At 39.5% G+C, this 26,590-nt stretch overlaps 1 protein-coding gene across 4 annotated transcripts; it reads left to right on the top strand.

The window, feature by feature from the left end:
- Positions 1-8,749: 8,749 nt before the first annotated feature.
- On the top strand, positions 8,750-12,785 carry LOC141626634 (uncharacterized). Of its 4 annotated transcripts, XM_074440337.1 has the most exons (6): positions 8,750-8,900; positions 9,047-9,445; positions 11,392-11,470; positions 12,055-12,163; positions 12,252-12,322; positions 12,698-12,781. In XM_074440337.1, exons 2-5 carry the CDS (start codon positions 9,309-9,311, stop codon positions 12,317-12,319), a joined length of 393 nt encoding a protein of 130 aa, XP_074296438.1. In that variant the 5' UTR covers positions 8,750-8,900; positions 9,047-9,308; the 3' UTR covers positions 12,320-12,322; positions 12,698-12,781. The 4 variants fall into 4 exon arrangements, 1 of the variants encoding a protein (XP_074296438.1); XR_012536239.1 differs by having other exon boundaries at positions 11,400-11,470; positions 12,055-12,785; XR_012536240.1 differs by having other exon boundaries at positions 11,384-11,470; positions 12,055-12,785.
- Positions 12,786-26,590: the final 13,805 nt, after the last annotated feature.

Here is a 26,590-nt window from a genome sequence, read left to right as displayed (position 1 = left end):
ATTTTTTAGTTGATGCATTTTAATTTTGTTGAATGAATCATTGAATGAATTTATTTACGTATTTTTTGCAATCGGTTGTAATTTGTAATACTTAGTGTGGCCTTAGTTAATTATGTTTTCGTAATGAAGGAAACATAATTTTTATTTAATTATGAGATCTCGAATCTCCTTTATTTATTCTTTAGTTTTAGGTTTTGAAATTAGAATATAATAAATAGGTTTATTATGTAAATTTTATTTATTGTATTTTTCAAAAGAAGACTAAAGATGGAGATTGGAGCTCACTCCCGCTACATGGATCAAGATGGAACATCAAGACAAGCTTCTCGGGTCCAAGGATGGATTCCAAACTTGTATTTAATGTTCATTTTGATAGGATAGGGCACACTAGGACTTTTATTGTTTTACGTTTTCATTCATATTGCTTTTCATTCACATGATAGTTTATGCATCATATTTAAAAAAACCAAACCACCTACTACTAAAATGCATGAAAATTGACTCATATAGGTTGTATGTTAGTTTTCATGGACATACAGATGTCACAAACTTATTAAGCCATCACCTTAGTTTATTCATTCTCGCATGCTAGATATTAGTTCACTTAAAATGAATTAAAATAAAGTTGATGGGATCTTCCTCCAAAACGGAAATTGAGATTAGTCTTTATAAGGGCAAACAACTATGAATCCCTTCTTCGTCAGTAGGCATAATATGACCCCTTCTACGTTGGGTAAGTAGTTGTGTTGACTTAGTTTACCTCAACATCATAGTCCGAAGAGTTTCTCGTGATTATGATGGACTAAAGATAGAATTTACAGAAATTTATCGACCAAGAATTCTAACGGTAGAATTAGCTAAAAGGTTAGCTTATCAATTTACAGAGAATTGAGTCTTGGGATCATTTATATAATTCTTGAGGAAGGTCAATTGTATAAATGTTTTGAGTCTTCGCGTTATGACATTAGATCATTAGACTTCAATTAAAATCGATGCACATGCTTATTATTTTTATTCTTCTTCTCGCAGTGTAGAACACGTTTATTTTGATAATACTGTTACAACAAAATGTCTGGAAATAACGCAATCCAAATGCCTAGTGTCATTGCTGACGGTAAGCTCAGGTACTTAACCGAGCCAATACCGGTAAACCCAGGCCCCAATGCAGGAGTCAACGAGTCACTCGCTTATAGTGACTTCGTTATGGAAGCGGGTGCGATAAAGAACGTACTCATATTTGCAATGGAAACCAATTTGCAGAGACGCTTCATTGCCCAAGGTGTGAACAAGATTTTCACCACGCTCACTAACGAGTTCTCAAAAGCACCGAGAATCGTTACATATGAGCATACCTGTCGCTTCTTTGATGCGAAACTCCAGAAGGGCCAACCGGTTAGCCCACACATTCTTCACATGATTGAGAATGTCGAGAAGTTGGAGGCACTTGATTGTAAAATCAGTGAGAGCATTGTCATAGACCGAATGCTTCATTCTCTTCACGATGGTTTTGCCCTTTTCAGGGCGAACTACTACATGAATGACTTGAAAAAGAGTCCTCATGAGCTACACTCCCTTCTCGTACAGACCGAGAAGGATATGAAATTGAGTGGGAGCATGAAGCAGGATGTTCTCACGATTTCCAACAAGGGTAAAGGTAAGGTCAAGGCTCATGGCGACCTAGCTGTAGGTAGGCCAAAGTTTAAAAAGCCAAGAAACGGTAAGAGTGGGTCCGGTGAGACTAGTGGCTCACAGGGCAAGGCAAAGAGCAAGGGCGGTGACATTGAGTGCCACCATTGTCACAAGACTGGACATTGGAGGAGGAACTGTCCCGTGAGGACATAAAAGCAGGCCGCGTCATACCTGTTGGTATGTCATCTTATATTCATATGATTGAGATTAACCATGCAAGTTTCGGAACTTGGGTACTTGATACTGGTTGTGGTTCTCATCTGTGTAATTATTTGCAGGACCTAAAGAACATAATACCTCTCGAAAAGGGTGATGTGGACCTGCGAGTCATGAATGGAGCACGAGTTGCTGCAGTCTCGAAGGGAACATATGTAATCCAACTCCCTAGTGGTTTTGAGTTATTTTTATATAACTGTTACTATGTACCCAGTTTATCTAAGAACATTATTTTTATTTACGTACTCAAGATAGACGGTTTTTCATTTTCAATAAAGGATAATAGCTGTATTTTCTTTTTAATGAAATGATTTATGGCAAAACAGTTTCCATGAATGGAATTTACATCTTAGATCAAACCACGGAAGTATTACACATGAATAATAAGAAATTAAAGGTTGGTGACAAAGATCAAACCTATCTATGGCATTGTCGAATGGGACACATAAATGAGAAACGCGTAAGGAAAGTCGTCGATAATAGGACTAGTCCCGCATTCGAATTTTCCGCATATGGCACGTGTGAATCATGTCTCATTGGCAAAATGACTTGAATTTCCTTAAAAGGTGTTGGAATGCGCACTAGTGACCTATTAGGACTCATACATACTGATGTTTGTGGACCTATGTCAATTACCGCTAGAGATGGCTATAGATATTTTCACTTTCACGGACGATTTGAGTAGATACGGATATGTCTACTTAATGAAGCATAAAAGTGAGTCCTTTGAGAAATTCAAGGAATACCAAAACAGGGTACAGAACCAACTGGGTAGAAAGGTTAAAGCACTCCGTTCAGATCGGGGTGGCGAATATCTTTCAAATGAGTTTGATCAACACCTGAAAGACTGTGGAATCGTTTTGCAGTTAACTCCACCTAGAACACCTCAATTGAATGGTGTGTCCGAACGGACAAATCGAAGCTTACTTGATATGGTTCGATCCATGATGAGTCACACGGTAGTGCCTGATTCATTATGGGGTTTTGCTCTTTTGTCAGCTGCTCTTATACTTAACCGAAGTCCGACTAAAGCTGTCGACAATACTCGATATGAAATGTGGAAGGGAACGGTCCCTAACTTGTCCTTTATTCGGGTTTGGGGCTGTGAGGCTTATGTCAAGTGGAGACACGAGGATAAGCTCGGCCCGCGATTGGTCAAGACATACTTTATAGGTTATCCAAAAGGAACATTTGGTCATTACTTCTATTCGCCTACCGAACATCGAGTTTTTGTTGCGGCTAGTGCGACGTTCTTAGAGAAAGAATTTCTCGAGAACAAGACGAGTAATAGAACCTTCGAGCTATCGGAGATTTCAGAACCAAGAACCGAGTAACAGATGGAGGAAGTTATTCCTCCAACTGATGATACGGTTAAAATTCCTGAGGAACCTAGGAGGTCGGGTAGAGTCTCTCAGCCTCCGGACAGATACATTGGTATGGTCGAGGAGAATGACGTTTTACTCCTAGAGAGTAATGAAACCGCTACCTATAAAGGTGCTATGGCCTGTTCCGACTCAAAGCTATGGCTCGAAGCCATACAATCCGAGATGGATTCCATGTATGAGAATGACGTATGAGATCTAGTTGGTTTACCTAATAAGGTAAAACCTCTACAGTGCAAATGGCTTTACAAAATAAAGCGTTCTGTATACGCGCAACCAGATACCTATAAGGCACGACTAGTGGCAAAAGGTTTCACTCAAGTGCACGGATTGCATTATGATGAGCTTTTTGCACCTGTAGTCATGCTACGTTCCATTCGGATAATCTTAGCGATTGCCGTTTTTTCATGATTATGAAATTTGCTAAATGGATGTGAAAACCGCCTTCTTAAACGGTTATTTGGAGGAAGAGTTGTACATGGTGCAACCCGAAGGTTTCATAGATCCTAAACGTCCTAAGAAAGTATGCAAGCTTAAGCGTTCCATTTATGGACTTAAGCAAGCTTCTCGGTGTTGGAATCATCGTTTCGACCAGGTGATAAAAGAGTATGGTTCCACTCGATCGGTCGAAGAACCATGCTTATATATCAAGTCGAGTGGGAGAAATATTGTATTCTTGATATTGTATGTCGATGACATACTCCTGATTGGGAATGACATTCCTCTCCTACCTTCGGTTAAAGAATGGTTGAAGAACCATTTCCAGATGAAAGATCTGGGTGAGGCACAACGCATATTGGGAATCCGTATCTACCGAGATAGATCACGACAAACGTTATCACTTAGTCAAGAGTCTTATTTGGATAAGATTCTTGATAAGTTCACAATGATCAATTCCAAGAAGGGGAACCTTCCAATGACGTCTGGGATGCAGTTGAGCAAGTCTCAGTCACCCACGACGCCTGAAGGGGTTGAGCGCATGAGTCGTGTTCCTTATGCATCAGCTATAGGATCAATCATGTATGCCATGATATGCACACGTCCAGACGTGGCATATGCATTGAGTATGACGAGTCGGTATCAAAAGAATCCATGTACCTACGGAGGACTAAGGATTGGGTATTGACTTATGGAGGCGATACTAAGCTATGCGCAATATGTTGCGCAGATGCTAGCTTCCAAATGGATCGAGATGATTAGAAATCTCAGTCTAGATTCGTTCTTACTCTTAATGGTGCTGCGGTCAGCCGGAATAGTTCCAAACAGGAAGTTGTAGCAGATTCTACTACTGAGCCATTGAAGTATGATAAGCATGGAGGGCACGTTATTTCCATGAGAATTAAACGTGTTCCTGAGTTGTAATAGTTGATTATGAATTTGATACATTATCTTTTTCATATACTATTTATAACTTCATCGTATTAATATAATATTTTGTTTTTCATGTGGATTTTACTGACAACTTTGAACGCCACAAAGTGAACTGAATTACATTATATTTTGTTTGGTATGTAATCACCTACAAGAGCTGATAACTCTAGCTATTATATTGTGCAGTCGATTGATGGTGGGTTCAACGAGCCATAAGTCAAACTGTTGACTGATCGATCACAAATGCGAGATTATAACGATACCTCGTAGGACAAATTTTTGTGACAACGTAATGGAGTCCTAAATGTTTAAAAACATTCGGTGCCAGGTCGTGGATAGGACATCCATTGTGTTCCTAGAGTCGATTCTTTTGACTATCAACTATCTCTTGAGCTTAAGGCAATTTTTGGGTGACTTTGGTTTCTTTCTCACGGTCTGCCGTAACTGGAGGCTAAGTAGATTTTTTCTGGGTCATTTCATACGGTGCTTACATCTGCAGGATTCGAGTTGAGGAAAATATCCAACCTTTATCAGGTATAGTTATTTCTCAGGGCCACTCGAGGAGTAGTAACTGAAATGCATGGCCATGCTCGAATGTTGATTTGTTTATCAGTTAAGTTACTCTCTAGTCGGGGAAACCACTCTTGATAATGATCACTTGTAAAATACGACCTTTGTGAATACGGATTTGCAAATTGTTTTACATTGAGTGGGAGAAATTTTAGGATATGAGAATCGGTTATCGCACATAAACTTGTGAGGACAAGTGGGAGTTTATTGGAGCTTGTGTCCTCCACAAATTAGTGTGATAATATTTGTAAATCTCTTACAGGTTCACAAGGGTATACTTCGTATGTTAATCAGTTGATTAACGATTACCTAATAACGGTGGCTTGCTAGAAAGTTTGACGTTATTATCATACAGATGGCGGTGATCAACTGGTCCCTAAAGGTCACACCTATAGGATGTGTTTGAGAGATGTGGTTATAGAAATATAATCACATTGATGCCTTATATGACTAAACAGTTAGTCAATGTTTTGATGAGACAATTATTTAATGAAGATTAAATCATATTAGTTGAGACGAATTAACTGTCAATTCGTAAATTGAATACAATAAGTTATATTTAATTAAATGTATGTAATGTTAGCTTGGACGAATTAATCTGTTAATTCGTAATTAAATGTAATCGGTTATATTTAACATCAACAAGATGAATGTGTCATAGTGGTAATAGTGAGGGTACTCAAACCAAGAGGTCATGGGTTCGATCCTCACTAGATGACTATGTACACATTTTATACATTTTTGGAATAACCGAAAAAAGGAGAAATTAACTCTCTTAATTTCGGTATATGGGCCGAAAATTTGGAAGGAAAATATCTACCCTATTACACCTTATACTCGGTTTGATAAGGGTATGGTAGATCATAATTTTTCTAACCTAATTTTAACCTAGTTTTGCTCATCATTTTCTCTCATCAGAAAACACACAAAAACCCTAATATTTACAGATAATTGGGGATCTCATTCTAGCAATTTTGAGGGTTATTTCTCGGAGCATCTTGGGTGCAACTGATAGGAGAATATCATTGTGATATTGTTCATAGGCCAAATTAGCTAGGACCGAAGGTTATTTCTAATTCTCTTTATCCTTTTGTTTATGTAATTTAATTTTATGACTAGCATTCATCATGATATATTCGTTATAGTCCTTAAATTCAAAGGGATGCATACAGATAAATCCCACACTTTGCATTCTCATATGAATGAAGTCGAAATTCTTCCAACTCTTCAATTTGCAAGATCCTCTTCTCTCCACTTAGCTTGAGATCAAGATTCAGAGCTAGATTGCCTAAAAGGCCTTATATTCCAACTCAATTGGCAAGTGACAAGCCATTCCATAGACTAACTTGTAAGGGGAGGCTCCTATGGGGGGTTTTATAGGCCGTCTTATAAGCCCAAAGACTGTCATCAAGTTTCATGCTCCAATCCTTACGAGTCTTGTAAACAACTTTCTCAAGAATTTGCTTGATCACTCTATTAGAAACTTCGACTTGACCGCTTCTTTGAGGATGATATCCCAAGCCGGTTCTATGTTGAACACCATATTTTGTCAAGAGAGATGCAAGTTTCTTCTCATGGAAGTATGTTCCACCATCACTAATAATTGCTCTAGGGACTCCAAACCTTGGGAAGATCACTTTTCTTTTAAGCTTGGTTACCATCTTTGCATCGTTGCTTGGAGTAGCAATTGCTTCTACCCACTTTGATACGTAATCAATGGCAACTATATTGTACTTGTTGCATTGGGAGGATATAAAGGGACCTTGGTAATCAACCCCATACATCGAAGATTTCAACTTCCAATATGCCTCGTTGTGGCATCTCATTTCTCCAAGATTTGTTCCCGGTTCTTTGGCAAGGGTCACAATGAAGGATAAACTCTCTAGCATCTTCAAACCTGGTGGGCTAATAGAAGCCCGATTGTTGGACTTTGGCATTGTGGCACACACTTTCGGTATAGACCATCACTACATGCCTTGTAGATATTGGGGCCATCCCAAAAATACCTCTTCACTTTACATAGGAATATCTTTCATTGATTGTAGTTCAAATTCGGGGGAAGAACTCCTCCAACAATTTAGTTTGCAAAATCGGCAAACCATGGTGTTGTGTGTCGTTTGAGTTATGTGTGGATGGCCATTAGAACATCATCGGGAAAGGAATCATTAATTGGTGTACTTTATTCATTGTAGTCAAATCGAATACTTGACAAGTGATCCGAAACTACATTCTCGGCTCCTTTCTTGTCTCTTATCTCTCAGTCAAATTCTTGGAGCAACAATATCCACCTCAACAAGCATGGCTTTGAATATTTCTTCACCAAGAGATGTCTAAGATCATGGTGGTTACCGTTGTCTCTTAGCTCTTTGTTGGCTAGAGCGGCTTCAAGGAGATCTACTTCCAATGCCCAATGTTTACCGTTGCCCTCATTTGCTTCCAAGGCCTCCAATGCTTCCAAAGGGTCTTTGATGAGAGTAGAACCCACATGGTCCTATAAACAACAATCTATAAGGTCCATCTTGCAATTTAAACTAAGAGAAAAAGGTGAGAAGTAGCTTGAGGAAATATTTTTCCCCAAGGCAAAGAAAGACACAACTAAAAACAAATATTGATAACAATTCAATTGAACACCGTCCCCGGCAACAGCGCCATTTTGATTTGCGTGTCAGTGTACACTCTTAAAACATATTTATAATCTCAACAAACTACTCTTAGTAGAGCGGTAAGTCAAGGTCGGATCCCAAGGGACGGGTATTGGATTAAGCTATCAAATGCAAGTAGTTATGCCTTTAAGTCACAATTTGGTTTGGGTTGAGATTGTTATCTAAACTACCTAACAAAGGAAATATAAACAAGTGGGTAACAAAGCAAGAAAAGTAAATGGGGGTGTAACCAATTGATTAATGTTACTAGGGTGTCATGGGTTCATAGGGGAATCATGATGAGATCACATAAACAAGTTTCATAGATGCAATCAATTTATTGTTAGAGTGGAATCGAGTTAATTTATATCTAAGAATTCCTAGAAAGTTTTGGGTCTCGGAGCCGAGTCGGTCAAGACTTTACAATACCTACGACGAGTTAATTCTCCCTATTCAACTATATGTATGGTCTGACAAGCTTTGAGTTGGTTTATGTCTTACAAGTCTTGTTGAAAGGATAAGAGAATCATGCTAGGTTGTCAATCAAGCATTTCATCAAGCATAACATGTGCATAAGTTGAAACTACAACGGGCAAGCAATCATATGAACTCATTAAGTAAACATCTACCCCATGATTAACTCCCCTAAACCCCCACCACTACTACAAAAAATAGCAAAGAGATCACTAATAAGAAACCTGTTAAATTCTCAAACCGGTCTCTTAACATAAGAAACCGTTGATTTTTTAAAATTGGTCTCTTAAAATAAGCTAACAAACCGGGTTGTATATAAACCGGTTTCTTAACTTTTTGGGAATTTTCCATTATCTTTTTTCTTCTTTTTTTAATTCATTTTACATGGGTTATCACTTACCATTTACCACTATCAGTTAACACCCCCACTTCTCGCCTCACCGCACATCGCCACCACCAAACGCAGTCTTAAGAAAATCGGCGACAGTTCCTTCCAGCCAAATCGATCGCCTGTTCCTCAAAATTATCGTTTGCATATATTTGTTCCTCGATTTAGGTATTCATTTCTCTTCAATTTCGTTTTAATTTTTTAGGGTTTTAATTTCGATTGAATTTGTAGGAGCAAATGATAGTTTAGGTATTGATTTGTTCACTTAATTATTCGTTTATTGCTCTTTCTGTATCAATCTATCAATTTATCAGTATTGAGTATTGAGTATTGAGGAGGAAGATTGCCCATTCCCTGACAGAGTTCATGGCTTCCCACGACATGTCGATGGAACAACAATATCCATAAACTTATTAGATACTGAAGGCCTTGAGGTTCTTAATAATGACCAGTGGTACAAGGTTCCTGTTATTCCTGGTGCCCTATTTGTCATCATTGGTCATCTGGGCGAGGTCATCTTCTTTTATTTGTTTGTTGCATACAACTTTCTAACAACAGAAGGCCTTGAGGTTCAAAATGGATGACATGCTTGTTCAGGTAATGTCTAATGGCGTGTTCAAGAGTGCAGTGCATCTGGTAATCACAAATTCGGAAAAGGAGAGGACATCAGTGGTGGCGTTCTGCCATCCGGAAAAGCTTGAGAAATTGGACCTGTAAGTGAATTTGTTGGAGCTTCGTTCACTTAATTGTTTGTTTATTGCTCTCTCCGTTGGGTGAAAGAGCACGGGATAAAGGGGAGTCTCGTTACTGTGGAGTAGAGACTGACTAAAGCAATGACATGTCTCACCTTCTTTCATTCCACATTGATGTTGGTTTCGATTTCGTCCTTTCTCATTTGGTCACTCTCTTTTTCTTCTATTCTTGTTTCTATTTCAATTTTACCCAATATACGAAGCTTGTTCATTTACTATTACGCCTTTCCAATTGGCTAGCTTCCTTATGACTACAGTTTTTAGCATTTGTTAAATTATAGTTAGACAAAGTTGCTACACTTTCCACAAGTCAAGTTAAATAATAATCTCCTTAATTCTGATTTTAAGAAAGAAAGCCCTAAATAGGACAGGTCTGAATTGAGACAGGTTCAAATATTGTTCAAGAACAAGACTATCTTACTATAAGAGGGTGCAAAACTATGATTCATTGCCATACTCTGGTTTTTAACATTTGTTAAATTATGTACTATCTTACGATTCTGGTTTTTAGCATTTGTGTGGAGTAGTTCTCAAAGCAGGACATAGGTCATCTAAAAACCGTCCTTTTATATTGTTAAAACTTCGTTGAGCTTGGTTATATTCAACCGCCGTAATCGGAGTCCTTTTGGTGAAACCATCTTTGCAAAGTGCTTGCTCCTTCATTATGCGTCTCTTGTGTTGTTGAATACTATTATTTTGGTGAAGCCATTTGGAAATCCGTAATAGCAAATGAAAAAGCTCCGTATATTGTTTATATCTTGTTTATATTTCTATTTTAATTTCCGAAATTCATTTTGGTTTCTTGCCATTGTATCTACATATATATTAGGTAATGATGTTGTATCCTACATAGTACATACATGCCATTGGAGCTCCGTATATTGGGGCAACAACCACTTATCTATATTATGTTGTATCTTATATATGGGGACACACTTTATCGGAATCTAGCTTCTGAGGTTTATCAAGTTAGGGGGCATTTGGTTGGGGGGAATAAGGAAAGGGAAAGAGAATAAAAATGGTTGATTCCTTTTGTTGTTGTTTGTTTGACACAAAGAAATGGTAACCCATACCCCCCCTTACCCCCAAAATCATTCTCATCCATACCCCTCCCCCCCTTGGGTAAGCCCATAACCCCATAATCCCTTCTTCCTCCTACTCCCTATTTCCACCACTTCTACCAACACGCACCATACCCTCTCACACCGTCAACCACTGCCACCTACACCCTTCACCCACCACACCGACACAACCACCACCAGCTTTGCCGACACAACCACTACCAGCGACGCCGCCTGTCCACGCTACCCCATATCCTCAACCACTAAACACCACACCAACACCTTCAGTAAATCTCCCACCCCACCAGCCACCACCAACACCTTCCTCGCCCACACCACTACAACCGCCCGACGTCGGTTACACCAGATCTGGTGTTTTAAGGGGTGGGGGAGGGGTTTCCGAAGGGTTGTGGTGGATTTTTTAGAATGAATAAGGTGTTTGGGGTCGGGATTGTGGCGTTTGTTGAGGGCGTGAGGCGCGGTGATAAGGTTTGCCGTGGGGTACCGTGAGGAAGATCGTCGATGCCGCTACTTGTGGTGGTGCCGGTGTAGATAATGGTGGCAGTTGGTGGATAATGGTGGTGGAGGTGGTGGATGTTGGCTTTTAATTCCCTTTCCCTCTAATTGTCAACCAAACACCCAAGTATAATATGGGTAATCCCATACATTTCCCTCTCTTACCCTTCCTTGATTTCATTCTCTTTCCCTTTCCCGTACCAAACGCCCCCTTAGTGCTTTTATTTTCTCCATTTATCTACTTAGGAGTAGTTTATATACGTCTTCTTATATTAAGTATTAATGTATGGATATGATGATAACCAGAACGTGTTGCTGATAGTGAGTCAGTATTGTAGAGGATGAGGAGATTATTAAAACAGCACAGATGCGGAATGCAACGGAGTTCAGATTCGGCTACAAGATTGTTGTAATGTTTCTAGTCTCCACTTCCATTTAAGTTTCAGTATCTCCTATTGCTTTATCTAATCATCCTGAAGCAGCCCTGTGACCGTTTTATTAGCTAGTTTTCAGCATCAGTCACAAATTTTCAGCGCACTACGGTGCAATAAACTGATAAGCTTTTAATTATTAGTTGATATGTCTAGTATTGATACAAAATTAACAACAATGTTTCGGTCGTGTTGTAAGGGGCTGTAGTATATAGAGTCGTTCCCATATCCGTCACAAGTGCATCGTATTCTGTACAACTTTCACCATCATGTCTCGCGTGTCCGACGCAAAGCCATTCAACACTATTTCAGATCAAAGAAATGAAAATTTCAACCAAAATAACCGTGTCCGACAGTCGGACATGACACATCTTAGACGAGACTGAGTAATATAAATGACAAGCTATACATAGGTAATTAAGTCGGTCATCAGGAAATTAATAAATAAAACTACTATAATAATAAAAAAACCTGTGGTGACAGTGTTCCGAAATTAAGCCACAACTAAAAAGACTACTCTCCTTTCATTCCACATTATCTTTTTCTTGAATTTTCATTTCAGGTTGATCCTACATACAGGCAAAGCCTAGAAAGTTTCAATGGTACTCCAAATGAGGCACTTACTGGATCAGACTTGGTATTGACTACTCCTCAGTGGAGTAATGTGCTTGGTATGCACCTTTTCTCACCCATTTGCTTAATTTTATCATTATTCATATCCGTGTTGTATATAAAACCGGTTTCTTTTGTTTGATTAAGTACACATAGGGAGTTTTATCAACCTCAAAACAATTGCTTTCTTTTCCTTTGAGCCAGTTCCTCGATAATAGGTACTCATTTTTCATCAATTTCGTTTTAATTTTTTAAGGTTTGGGTTGTTCTATCTATTCTTCATTAGGTTGTTGTAGGATTATAGCTTTATTATTGTTGTGTTTGAAATATCAGACATAAATGGTTAGACTTGCTAATTAGGGTCGATCAATTTAACTGATTTTGATTCAAATAAGTTTACAAGTAATCATTTACTTTACTCATTGTGTTGCTATTAGTCAGCAACGGTGTTCTGCCTGGGTTGCGTGATTATATTTTCTATAGTGTAGGGGATTTAAAAACATCGACCACACAGACTATGAATCAAGAGTACGTACTTTGTGCTGTACTGCCTTTTTTTTTCTTTTCTGCCTGTTTTTTCTCCCTTTGTGCAGGAGCAAGGCTAGAGTGATGTCTTCGAGTTTGGGTACAGATTAGATGATTTTGACGACAAAGTTAACTTGAAGAGTTAGTATTTTTCTAGATTTGTTCCATGTATAATTGGAGATTAGTTTATATGAATCCAATATAATTGTAAGATTGGTTGCTTTTGGATGTTGATGGTGATTATATAATTTAATAATTGTAATATTTTAATGATTATAATTTTTGATTAATAATATATAGGCCTCGAATTGTTTGAATTATTTTTTTTTTGTTTTTAAATAAAATATAAGAGACCGGTTTTAATCGAAAACTGGTTTCAAAGGTAATATCAAATAATCCGGTTTTGGCCAATAATTGATGTCTTAACTACTAGTAAAAGAAACCAGTTTTTGGTGTCAACCGGTTTCTTTCATATAACCAAAGAAGCCGGTTCAAATAACCGGTCTTTTAGGCTAAGACACCTATGAGCTAGAGACCGGTTATAAACCGGTTTCTTATGGCATTTTTAACCGGTTTCTTTGATGTTTTTTGTAGTAGTGCACTAACCGTAGTTAGGAAACTACTCACTCATTATCATGGAAATCATGTTAACAATTGTGTCAATCATCTTAACAAACATAAACATGATGGAAGAGTAAAGCAATAAACAATGATTAAGCAAAGAGTAAAGAAATTGTACCAAACTTATGATGAACAAAATGGAAAGGAAAGAATAATAGAAGAGAACTTGATTGATGATGAAGAGTTGCCAATTCTTCAATAAACCCAAATAATCTTCAATTACCCAACTAGATCTAAGAATTCTTGAACAATAATTAAGGAAGGATTAAGATACAATTAAGCTAATAGATGTCTAATCTACTCTAATGACTTCATTCTAATCTCCTAATACAAGAGAGTTTTATACTAAGTACAAGTATTAGGTTAACTAAGGGCTTAAATGACGATTAAGCCCCTTAAATGAGGTCCAACGCCTTGTAAGTCCTGGCACGGGACGCACAACATCATCTTGATGGACGCCCATCCTGCATTGAAAAATGCACGTCCTGCTTTGGGGACGCCCGTCCTCCTCAGTGGGACGCCCGTCCTGAAGTGCAGATTTACTTCTTCTTCGTTTGGCCATCGCCTAACTCGTGGGGATCCTTCAAGGGTCGTGGGGGTCCTTCATCATTGCCCATTTATTTTTTCTATCAACTTAGGTCTTTAGTATCGGTCTTCTCTTTGATGCTTGGTCATTATATGCGATTAATTTAGCTCCATTTTGCTTCATACAAGCAAGGCTAGCGCTCCTCCTCTACCAAGGGCACAAAACCTCATAAAAAATGCAAAGTAGGAAGCTTAAGATAGAAACGACCCTAATACATGCTAGGAAGCATAGGAACGAGGCTAGTTAAGGGACTAAATGCGCGTAAATACGAGTCACATCAGGGGTAATCATGGAGGTCAAAACAACAACAATGGCGGCTAGAACCGCAATAATGGAGGATCGTACCAGCGTGCGAACAACAATGGTCACAAAGCTCGGCAGCCAAACCTACTACTTCACCAACCACGGTTCAGGGTGGAGGCCAGAAGAACAGTGGGATGCTTTTTGTGGTAGGCAAGCAGGAAGCCAAGAATGATGCTCATGTTGTTACCAGTACTTTCCTTGTTCATAACACGCCATCTTTTATTATGTTTGATTCAGGGGCAACCCACTCTTTTGTGTCTAGGAGTCATGCCTTAGCTATGGGTTGGGAGATTATGAGTTGGTAAAAGATAATGTGTTTATACCTTCGGGAGAGTCAGTGTCATGTTCTAAGTTGTATAAAGGGGTGTCCATGATGGTGGGGGCATGTAGATTTATTGGTTAATATGTTAAAGTTTCCTATGGATGGGTTTGAGGTTATCGTCGGGATGGACTAGTTGGGCAAGTATGAGGCTAAGATAGATTGTCGGAAAAAGAGGGTGTCTTTAAAAGGGCCAAAGGGAGTCAAAGTGTAATATAGGGGTTCGTGGTAAACCCTAAGATGAAGTTGATCGCGGTAATGACATTAAAGTCGTGTTTGAGAAAGAAGTGTCCTTTAATCCTTTGTCATGTGAGGGATATGCGTGTAGAGAAGCCATCAACATCTGACATACCAGTGGTTGGGGAGTTTGGTGACGTTTTCCTAGATGAGATACCGAGGTTACCTCCTAAGAGGGACATCGACTTCAGTGTTGAACTCAAACCGGAGACGGGGCCTATATCTAAAGCACTTTACCGGATGGGTCCAGAAGAATTGGAAGAGGTTATGAAGCAGCTGGATGAGTTTCTAGATAAGGGGTACATCTGACTTAGTGTATCACCTTGGGGTGCACCAGTTTTGTTTGTAAAAAACAAAGACGGGAGTGTGAGGCTATGCATCAAATATAGGGAGTTGAACCATGTCACCGTGAAGAATAAGTATCCTTTGCTAAGGATTGAGGATCTTTTTGATCAGTTGAGTGGTGCAGGAGTGTTTTTTAAGATTAATTTGCGGTCGGGTTATTAGAAGTTGAGGATAGCAGATGAGGATATTCTGTTGAGCCAAGATTTGTCTTCCCTAATCAGACAAATGTCAGGCGACAACTATCAGGCCAGCCCAGACAGGGGCAACCCAAAACCAAGTATCCACTACAGTTACTGACACCAGCCAGGAGGAAAGAGCAAGTCAGGGGTCCATATCCTGCCTGCCCAGAAGAAATATATGCCTAGCATGGTTAGATACAGCTGACACACATCAAGCAACGATCATGGTATAGGAAGATAGTTTCTACTTTCATGGAAGACCAATTCTACAAACCTATAAAAGAAGAAAAGTTACCAACTAAAGCTGAGAACGTGAACATTATATGGTTAGAGGAAGAAGTCCACTTCCGGATTAATAGGGCACAAGGCCTATTAATTAGCAACGTCCATGTTAACATTGGGAGGCGCCGTTAAAGATCATTGAAGGCTACTATAAATAGCAAGGGGAAAGAAGACAGAAAGGAATCAATTTCTTACTCACTTACCTTTACTCTATTGTATACATTCTACACATTTTTGCATACGTTCTCTCACATTATAAGTAGCCTGACAAGATTTATCTCATGTCAACACATATCAATCATAGTAAAATCCCTTCTGGCTTGGTGCCCGTGGTTTTTTCCCTTGTTCCCAGGGTTTTCCACGTATAAATCTTTGTGTTTTTTTCTATTACTTATTCTTTATTTACTCGTTATACTAGTCAGTCATTTATTATTGAGTTAGATCACCCTACAAATACTCCCCTTGCAAGACACAATACATCTGTGTAAAATCTTGCTAAAAAAATTGGCGCCCACCGTGGGGCATTTAGCTCAAAAATAACAAAAATACAATCTCAAACAAAACAAATACCCTTTCAAAAATGATTGGAGACAGTGTCGAAGAACAGCTGGCTGCCGCCACGCAACAACTAGAAATGGAACAGCTGGAACAAAAACCGGGTCAGGCTGAAGCTAAAGTCCAGAAGTTGAAGGAATCAGAGTCCAATCTGAAGCAAAAGCTGGAGGATAAAGCCTCATGCTTTAAATTGAAGATCCATCTTGGAGCTCCATTTTCTTTAATCATCAGGAATATTGATTTCTCCAACTTTGGTACTCAAACCCCATCATGATGGCAAAAACCAAAGCAGGAGATCTTGATTCCGATCAGAAGAAACCCCAAATGAATAAACTACTCCAGATCAAACCAATGTAGCCATAATGATGGCAATGGTCTAAGAAATCCAGAAACTCCATGAGAAATTCGATAAGATCCCTGGAATACCTACAAGCATCGAGGAAGCCAACCCTGAAAGCTATGCTGACTCTCCCTTCGTGGATGAGATAGCCAAGGTAGACCTACCTAAAACGTTTGTAGTACCATCAATGAGGACCTATAATATAACTGGAGATTCCCAAAACCATGTAGCCTACTACAAGCACAGGATGTTGGCAGCCTCTATACCCAGTGAACTACGATAAGTATATATGTGAAAAGGCTTTGGAACAACCCTGACCGGGCCTGCCCTAAAAAAGTACATAAACATGCCAAATGGAAGCATCAGATCCTTTGCAGACCTGATAAACTCATTCAACCATCAGTTTGCCAGTAGCAGGGAGCTCGTGAAGAGATCAAGCGACCTGTATCGAATCAAGCAAAAGCCTGAAGAGACAATCAGAGCTTTCTTGACCAGATTCAATAAGGAGAAAGTTTTAATCCCCATATGTGACGTTGGAACAGCTGTGGAAGCATTCAGGCAAGGGCTACCACTGGATAGTGATTTCTATGATGAGCTGACCATGAAACCTTGCCAAACTTTTGAAGATGTTCAGGCAAAGGCACTTGGCTACATTAGGCTAGAAGAGGATAAAAGCTTCAAAACAGAAACCATAAACAGTGTTACAGGCTACGAAAGGTCTAGTAGGAAAAGCTCTAACCATAGAGGAAGCAGCTCCAGGCCATCTCCCTATACTAGACTTGACAAATCTGAAGTAAACTACGCTCCTGAGCAACGAGGTAACTCTTAAACTTATCCACCTATTCAGGAATATAATTTCTCCGTTGATACTGCAGGTTTCATCAAAAGGCTTGACAACGTGGGAGACATTGTGAAGTGGCCCAAAATGACGGACAACCCCAACTCCAGGAAAGATACAACCAGATGGTGTGAATTTCATATGGACATAGGACACACCACAGAGGAATGCCTGGGTCTACGAAGACAAGTGGCTTACCTCCTAAAGAAAGGATACTTGAAGGATCTAATACCATCAAAGAACAGGGATGACAACGGATCAAGGAAGGATCATGAAAGGCCAAAACGTGATCTACCTCCAGCACCATCAATCTATGAAGTTAAATTCATCAATGGAGGCTCTGAGATTTGTGGCCTGCCTAGCTCAGCTGCAAAGAAAATAGCCAGGGAGCCCAAAATGAAATCTCATTTTAAACTCAGAAATTTACCTCAAATTACTTTTGACGACACTGACATGCAGGGAATTTCAGACATCCATCATAATGGCCTGGTCATCATTATGCAAAATGGTATTGCTCATTTCCTGAGGATTATAGTAAATGGTGGAAGTTCAATCAATCTGATCATGCTTGATGTCCTGAAAGCCATGAAGATTGACGAGGATCAGATCATAAAAATGTCAAATGTCGTGGTAGGATTCAGTTGTGTGACCAAGAACACTCTAGGGGAAATCTACCTGCCAACCTACGTTGAAGGAGTCTCATCATATGAAAGATTTGGAGTCCTAGACTGCCTCTCATCCTACAACGCAATCTTGGGCAGGCCTTGGATCCATAATGTCAGAGCCACTCCCTCAACCTACCACCAGTGTGTCAAAATTCCAATAAAATGGGGAATAGCAACCATCAAAGGTGAACAGAAATCTGCCCAGGAATGTTACACAGTTACTAAAACCTTCCAAGGCAGGTAAGTCACTCGTCTAGCAATTACAGTACACTGTCAGGAGCACTTATGTGGCACAGATGCAAATGGAAACAGATCAGGTAATAATGGTAGGATCTGATGTTCCTAATAATTTCAGGCCAGAACTAGTAAGCTTTCTTAAAAATAAATCATCATGTTTTGCTTGGTCACATTTTGATATGACTTGTATAGATGCTAATGTGATTGCCCATAAGCTCAATATTGACACTTCTTTCAAGCCTGTACAACAGAAGAGGAGGAAATTTGCCCTTGAACGCAACACAATCATTAATGAAGAGGTGGACAAACTCATAGACATGGGAATGATCAGGGAAGTAATGTACCCTGAATGGCTCGCCAATGTGGTTGTGGTACAAAAAAAAAATGGTAAATGGAGAATGTGTAGACTAAACAGACCTAAACAAAGCTTGCTCAAAAGATCCATTCCCACTCCCTCACATTGATGCAATGGTGGATGCTACAGCTGTACATAAACTATTGACATTCATGGATGCCTCAAGTGGATTCAACCAAATCAAAATGCATCCAGCTGATCAAGAAAACACTGCATTCATCATGAAAAGAGGCATATATTGCTACACAACAATGCCCTTTGGCCTGAAGAATGTAGGGGCAACCTATCAATGCCTGGTAAATATGATGTTCAAAAACCAAAGTGGTGACATAATGGAAGTCTCCATAGATGACACGGTGGTCAAATAAAAAAAGGCTGAAGATCATGTGAAAGACCTGGAAGTAGCATTCAAAATCCTGGAGGAATTCCAGATGAAACTCAACCCCTCCAAATGCCACTTTGGAGTATCATCGGCAAATTACTAGGATACATGGTGATAAAGAGAGGAATTGAAGCTAGACCAAAACAAATAAAAGCCATCCTATAATTAGAGTCACCTAAGTCAGTCAAAGATATCCAGAGATTGAGTGGAAGAGTTGCAGCCCTGAATAGATTCATATCCATGTAATCTAAAAGATGCAAGTCATTCTACAACCTCCTCAGGAAGAACAAGTCATTCCAATGGATGCCTGAACACGAAACAGCTTTCCAGGAATTAAAAACTTACCTGGCCACTCCACTATTATTGGCTAAACCAAACAAAGGAGAACCCCTGACAGTCTACCTATCAGTCACTGAAACAATAGTAAGTGGAGTCCTGGTCAAGGAAATTGAAGGCCAACAACATCCAGTCTATTATGTAAGTAAAAGCCTCCTGGATGCAGAAACAAGATATGGATTACTTGACAAATATGTACTTGCATTAATTGTATCCTGCACAAAACTCAGACCTAACTTTGAGAGTCACCCAATAATACTCCGGACTAATCTACCTATCAAATTCGTCCTAAGAAAACCTGAACTGTCAGGCAGAATGGCAAAATGGTCAGTCCAACTTAGTACTTATGATGTCACCTTTGAACCTAAAACGGTAATAAAATCCCTGGCCTTAGCAGACATTGTGGCTGATTTCAGTCCCAACTTAGAACCAAACCTCATAAAAGAGGTCAATCAACTAAACACCCAAAAATCAGATCAGGACTGGGCCCTGAACGTAGATGGAGAAACCAATATGAGTGGAACTGGCCTAGGGTTAGTACTAAAATCACCACATGGGGATATAATAGCTCCGGCTATTAGTTGTGAATTTAAAGCAACAAACAATGAAGCTGAATATGAAGCTCTGATAGCTGGACTCAAGGTATGTATAGATCTTGGCGTGCAAAATCTTAAGGTAAAAAATGACTCACTTTAAATTTCAAATCCAGTCAAAAGAACCTACGCTCCAAAGGATTCAAAAATGATTCTATATTTAGAATATGTCAAAAACCTTTGCAAAAAGTTTAGTTCATTTGACATTGATCAGATACCAAGAGACTTAAACACTCAGGCGGATGCCCTAGCCAGCCTGGGATCAAATTTCAGTCCTGATGTATTTGATAAGATACCCATTGTTCACCTGCTTGAACCAGCCAATACTAAGCCTGATCAAACATATCCCATCATTGAGGACACAAACTCCTGGACCAAACCATACTATGATTGGTTCTTGCAGGGGATATTACCCCAAGATAGGCATGAAGCAATAGCCCTTAGAATCAAAGCTTCCACCTACACCATCATTTAGAACACATTGTTTGAACAGTCTCAGGCTGGGCCTTACATGCGATGCCTGGAACCACACGATGCCAAACAAGTCATTGAGGACATACATGAAGGATACTGTGGAAATCACAAAGGAGGTAGGAGCCTGGCAAGCAAAGTTCTGAGGACAGGCTACTTCTGGCCAACCTTAAGGGCTGACTGCCTAGCTTATAGCTCAAAATCTGAAGTATGTCAGCTTCACTCTCTGTTCATTCATCAACCATCTGAGCTACTACATTCCATCTCATCCCCCTGGCCATTTATGAAGTATGGGATGGACATTGTAGGCAAGTTACCACAAGCCCCTGGGCAAAAAGCCTACATGTTAGCTATGACTGATTACTTTTCAAAATGGATAGAAGCTGACTCATACAGGAAAATTAAAGAGAAGGACGTCATATCATTTATAAAGAGAAATATCATATGCCGTTATGGTATCCCATCAGAAATAATTTGTGATAATGGCACACAATTTGTGGGAAAGAGAACAATGGCCTTTTGTGCACAGTGGGACATTAATATGGTGACCTCTACACCAGGCTATCCAAAAGCCAACGGCCAGCCCGAGTCCAGCAACAAAGTGGTGATTAACTGCCTAAAAAAGAAACTAAAGCAAAGAAAAGGCAGATAGGATAAAGAACTCCTTCTAGGCCTCTAGGCTGACAGAACTACACCTAAGACATCAACTGGTCATACACGTTACTCCTTGGTCTATGGCTGTGAGGCAGTAATCCCAGCAGAAATCCACATACCCACCACCAGGTGTAGCCTAAATACTATTGAGGAAAACCAGCCACTGATGTAATACAGCCTGACCCTGGCTGAAAAGCTGAGAGATGCAGCCAAAATCAGGATAGCATCCTACCAACAAATGGTAGCCAGAAGCTACAACAAAAACGTAAACATCAGAGTATTCAGGGAAGGGGACCTAACCCTACAAAAAGTCTTTCCAAATACAAAAGACAAGAATGTAAGCAAACTCGCCCCTACATGGGAAGACCCTTACCTGATTGATTTAATAGTAGGACAGGGAGCTTAGAGCACCCACAATAGAGAGGATGACCCCATCCTCTTATATTTTCACTCCCCTTTTAATTTTTTGACATCTCATACCCTCTTTCATCCACTTCATTTTTCACTATCTACATCCTCTTCATTTCTCTACATCTAATTTTCTCCCACAATAGAGAGGATCCTCTTATAATACTTTTTTTTTATATTTTATATTTAATATTATATGTCACTTTATATTTGTTTAATAATTTAAAAATCAACAAAACTAATATAATAATGAACATGACAATTAAATATTAATTTATGGGCACAAGGGCCTATGTCTATTTTCCTCTAAAACTAGAGGAAGTATTCACCTTCCTCTATATAAGAGGGCATCAACTGATAAGTGCATATTTTATATACTTCCATCCCCTATATTAGCTCCATTTTATTTGTTATTTAGCACTTATCATAGTGTCATAAGATAATATTTGTTGTTCTAGTGTATTTGCTCGTCTTAACACATTTTTGTAGGAATCTAAGCTAATTTTAGTTTACAATTTGTTAAGCATTCCATTATTTAATCTTTCAACATTTTGTACTTCAAGTTATTGTTCAAGCATTTGGTTATTGTTATTTATTCTTCCATATAAGTTCTCTTCCCTTAAGGTATTTCTAATTCTACGTTTGCAATTTTACATTACTATTTTAGTTACCCCATAGTTTATAATCAAGTATTTCATTTTACATTAGCATTGTTCATTTCACATGTCATATCATCTAATTTATATAAATCATATAACAATGTTTAACATTTCTTACAATTTAGTTTGCAATTTATATTTTAGTATGAGTAGCTAAATTTCCTAGTCTAAAAGTTAGGGGAGCCATGCAAAAATCAAGTATATAAGATGATAAAATTGGTTAATAATAATATTGTTCATATTGCTTCTATCACATGCTTGTGACACAATGTTTAATCTTTGTTTAAGGCCTTATTCAATTGATTAAGTTTGTTCATTCGTTCTATAAGTCGAGAGGCACGGAATTGAATTAGACTAAGCATGTATAGTAGGACGACCTAGTCATGGACGAGAGTTTTTCTAGGACCCGGTCTATGGTTGACAATAATACCGTAAGGTGGGTGTCTCTATGCCTAAGTAATTGACAATGTTATTAGTACCGAATTTATCATGATCATATGTTTACCCTTGCATGTATGACCCGAACCCTTTAGACTCCGTTTTAATCATATAATTTATATCATAATTTCTATTAATCATCAAACAAACAAACCAAACCAAAAATCGAAGTCGACCTTGATAAAAATCCACCCATATAAATTCACGACGGAATTCCCGTTTCCTTGTGGTTCGACCCCAATTACTACATTTATTTGTGTTTAGGGAATTTATCTTTGCATAGGTACACGACAAGCGTATCATCAACATAGTTCCCACAATAGAGAGGATGTCCTCTTAGAAGAGAGATAGGGTTAAGAGGATGCTCAATCCTCTCTATTGTGGGTGCTCTTACAGAATTCGAACCCTGGACAGAGAAATGATCCCTAGATCCTGGATATCTCTCACTTAAAACTATTTCATGTATAAGCCCATTTAGTTTTGCCTGAACCAGGTAAGGATATCAATCCTATCACTTACCTGGCATGCTTTTATGTGTACTTATCCTGAATAAAATGATCCATGTTTTTTCTATGTGATTTCTTGCTACCTGAAATTGCCTGACAAGCTGAACTTTTACTATATATCTCAAACCACTACATTGAATACTGAAAACTTGTTTTATGCATTTTCTGCAACTATTTAGCATAATATATTTGCATGCTTAAACAAATATTCAGGATTGAGGGCCACTCCAGCAAACCTGAACAACATTCCAGAAATGCCTCACAAGCTATGACAAATAGAGATCACTAAAAATCTCAAACATTTTGTCACATCCAAAAATACATAAAAAATTGAGCTCATTACAAAAGACAGGTAAGATGGTGAAATAAATCCGGACTATTTTTCTTAAGCCCTCCTGATAGGTTGAGGGTCTTTAGCCCTCCTGGCAGGCAACTATCCCTCCTTCTAAAAAAGCCCTCCAGAAAGGCCGAGGGCCATAAGTCCCTAAACAGACTGAGGGCCATAAGCCCTCCTTACAGGCTTTATCTTAACAGGTACAAAAATTTCAAACCAAGCACATAGAGGAAAGTAAAAAGCTGCTTTAAATTACATACTTATTTATAGCACAAGAAGTTCAAAAGCAAAGTTTTTCCAGGGAACATCCCCCCTGGATGGGCTAAAAACCAGCTAAAATATTCGAAGTTTTGTCTAGGGAACATCCCCCCTGGATAGGCCAAAAACTTATCCTAAGCGAAATTATCAACGTGCCTTGGAGGTAGTAGCAGTACCAATGCCTTCATCAGCAACGTCTTCCCCCTCATCATCCTCATCACTCCTGTTTTTAGTTGGGGGGAGAGTCGACGTCGTCATCAACATGCAGTTTGTGAAGATCAGGGTAGGCAGTATTAAGATCAGTTATTTCTTACTCAGGTTTCCATTATTGCCTCACCTCAACAGGGTCCTTCATAGCATCAACCCCACCCTTGCCAAAGAAGTACAAGGCATCATCCTTATACCTACTCTGCACTGTGTCCCTCTCAACAGCCAGCTCCTCATTTGCCTTCAAAAGATCTTGCATAGCCTGCTTTTTAGCTTTGAGTTCATCCTGGACAGCATCAAGTTTGCTCTGACCAGATTTCACTACATTATGAGCAGACCCGAGCTTCGACGTTTCAACAACCAATTTTGCCTTGCCTGCCTCATTCACCGTCTTTAAAGCTTTATTTTCTTCTTTTAGCGCCTCCAAGTCAGTCTTCAAAGCTTCAACATCCTACTTCAAACACTGCACCTCCCAGTCCAGGACATTATTCTTGGCGTTAGAGGACTTTAGTTCACAAGCACCCCTCAATATGTCATTTACTATAATACCCGTCCTTTTAGGGACCCGTTGACCGATGTTGACTGACCTTAGACACCTGCCTTAACCTTCGGAAAACCGTAAGAGTGATGATTTGTGTTACTCGATCTAGCTGAGGCTACTCGATCGAGTAGCTTGGGAACTCGATCGAGTAGATGCCACTCGATCGAGTAAGTGTGTTACTCGATCGAGTAACGTGTTTCCAGCGGGGAATTATAAATCGTATAATCGTGAAACCCAAATCATTTCTCCTTTCTTCCAAAACCTAAATGCAATCATTCCACTTCTCCTCCACCATAGTTCCTCTCCTTGAGACCCTTGAGGATGGTTACACCATAGGGATGGGATGCTTGAGTCAGGTAGTGGTCTTTACGCTGGATTGCTTTGTATAGGTATGTTGTCGTCATCATCATCATCATCGTCATCCTTGTTTTCAGTTATGGTTGTGGTAGTAGTAATAGATGGTTGTGATTGTTAGTATAGGTGGTGTTGATGGTTGATTGTTATCTTGTGATCGGACGTTGAATCGCTGCGGTTGCTAAAGGTAGGTTCGCCTATTCGGCACTATTGATTGTCTAGAGGGTCTTTTGTTGACGCATAATTGGATTAGTGTATTGTTGATGTTCGGTTGTGGTAGTTGATTATCATTATGTTGAGATAGTAGTTGGTGATTGTTGTTTGTACATCTGGTTGTGATTGTTGTCTATGGTTCTCGAGGCGCGTCCTCGGTTGAGTGGAGTCACGTGCGGGAGTGGCTTCACGCCCTTGATTCACCTTCTATGGAACCCGCCACAGAAGGGATGTGCACATTAAGGAACATGGGTTTATCGCTCGGATTGATGAGCGGGGCATAGGTGGGAACGACTGCGGTCGCCCACTGGCAGGATTGGACCTTCAGGCAGTCAAAGGTGTGTGGTTTGTTGGAGGAGGTGGTGTGTGTGTGTTGCTGTAATTGTGTTGAGTCTTCTTTTGTACTTGTTACCTCAATTGCTGACCTTGTGTGGTTTTGTCGTGTTGTTTCTTTGTTTTGTGTTTGCCGTGATCCACTATGGTGAGCAGTCAGTCTTAGCAGGTTGATGTATAGATCTTAGCTGGGTGCTTGGAGGCACGAGTCGATCACGAGTCATGGCAGAGATAGTTTCACCTAGTTGATAGTTATCACGAGTTGTATCTTTTGTATTAGTTGTATGGTTAAATCACTTGTAATTAATATAATTGTTCTTTTATCGACATTTGATTATTACTGTCCTCAGGCAACCGAGATGGTAACACCTTTATCTACTAAAGAAGGTCTTGTTAAGGCTCTTTGGTAGATGAGGGTGTTACGTTTACATTTTGCAACGAAATCACGAGTAGTTAAGCATGATCAAAAATTTTGAAAGTAAGATAAAAACAAGGAAAAAAGAACCATACCCCCTACGCATGGCAACCAAGTTGGCAGCACAATCCTTGGAATGATACATAGCAGCTACAACCTGGGTAGACGATTCCTCAGCCTAGTACATAAAGTAAGGATCATCAACCAAGAAGGAATGAGCTTGGATCTTCTCCTTAGCAAACTGCACATCACCAAGCCTAGCCCTGACTTCCCTAACCTCGCTTACACCTTCACCAACAGCTCCAACTCCCTTAGAAACCTACCCCTGCCTTTTCCTTTTGCTAGCCTGCCTGGACTCGTCAGCATCACCCACAGCCTGTAGAGGAGACACCAGTTGAGCTTGGTGAGTAGGAACCTGAATTTGAAGAGTACTATCAATCCATGTAGTCTCTCTGCTCTGAGACTTCTCCCCAGTAATTTGGGAAATCCCTGCCTTCACTACGGACATGTCAAAACCAGCAATCCTTGCAGAAGCCCTAATAGCTACACGACGAAATCCTATATCAAAAATACAAACATATGCTCAGGCATAAATGTCAACGTAGGAAAATTAAACTTCCTTCCAGATGTTGAGGCCCCTGAACCCTTAGCACTCTTACCAGCCTTGTAAGTGCTCAGTTTAGCCTTCTTAAAACGAGACAGAGGCTCTTGGCCAAGACAATTAGATCAGGTCCTCTCCTCTCTTAACAGGGCCATGAAGGCCCTTCAGTATTAGACCAGGTCCTCTCCTCTCTTACCAGCCTTGTAAGTGCTCAGTTTAGCCTTCTATATTAAAATTTTTTTACAAATCATTATGTTCTAAATTGTATACAGGGAAATACTTACCACCCTCCACGGCTAGATAACTGAGATAGTCCAGGTTAGGGGCAATAGAATCTGCCCTAACAAACAAATATGTTGTGGCCCAACCCTTATAATCTCCTGAATCAAAGTTGGT

Source organism: Silene latifolia, chromosome Y (genome assembly GCF_048544455.1).
Source record: "Silene latifolia isolate original U9 population chromosome Y, ASM4854445v1, whole genome shotgun sequence".
Lineage (NCBI taxonomy): Eukaryota > Viridiplantae > Streptophyta > Magnoliopsida > Caryophyllales > Caryophyllaceae > Silene > Silene latifolia.
The sequence above is the reverse complement of the archived record's forward strand: the minus strand, read 5'-3'. Positions and strand labels throughout refer to the sequence as shown.

Excerpts from the sequence above, each read along its gene's own strand:
- LOC141626634 (XM_074440337.1), top strand. The coding sequence starts at position 9,309 with ATGGATGACATGCTTGTTCAGGTAATGTCTAATGGCGTGTTCAAGAGT. Across the intron at positions 9,446-11,391 it reads AAGCTTGAGAAATTGGACCT|TATTGTAGAGGATGAGGAGA; the intron begins GTAAGTGAATTT and ends ATAGTGAGTCAG. Across the intron at positions 11,471-12,054 it reads GATTCGGCTACAAGATTGTT|GTTGATCCTACATACAGGCA; the intron begins GTAATGTTTCTA and ends TTTTCATTTCAG.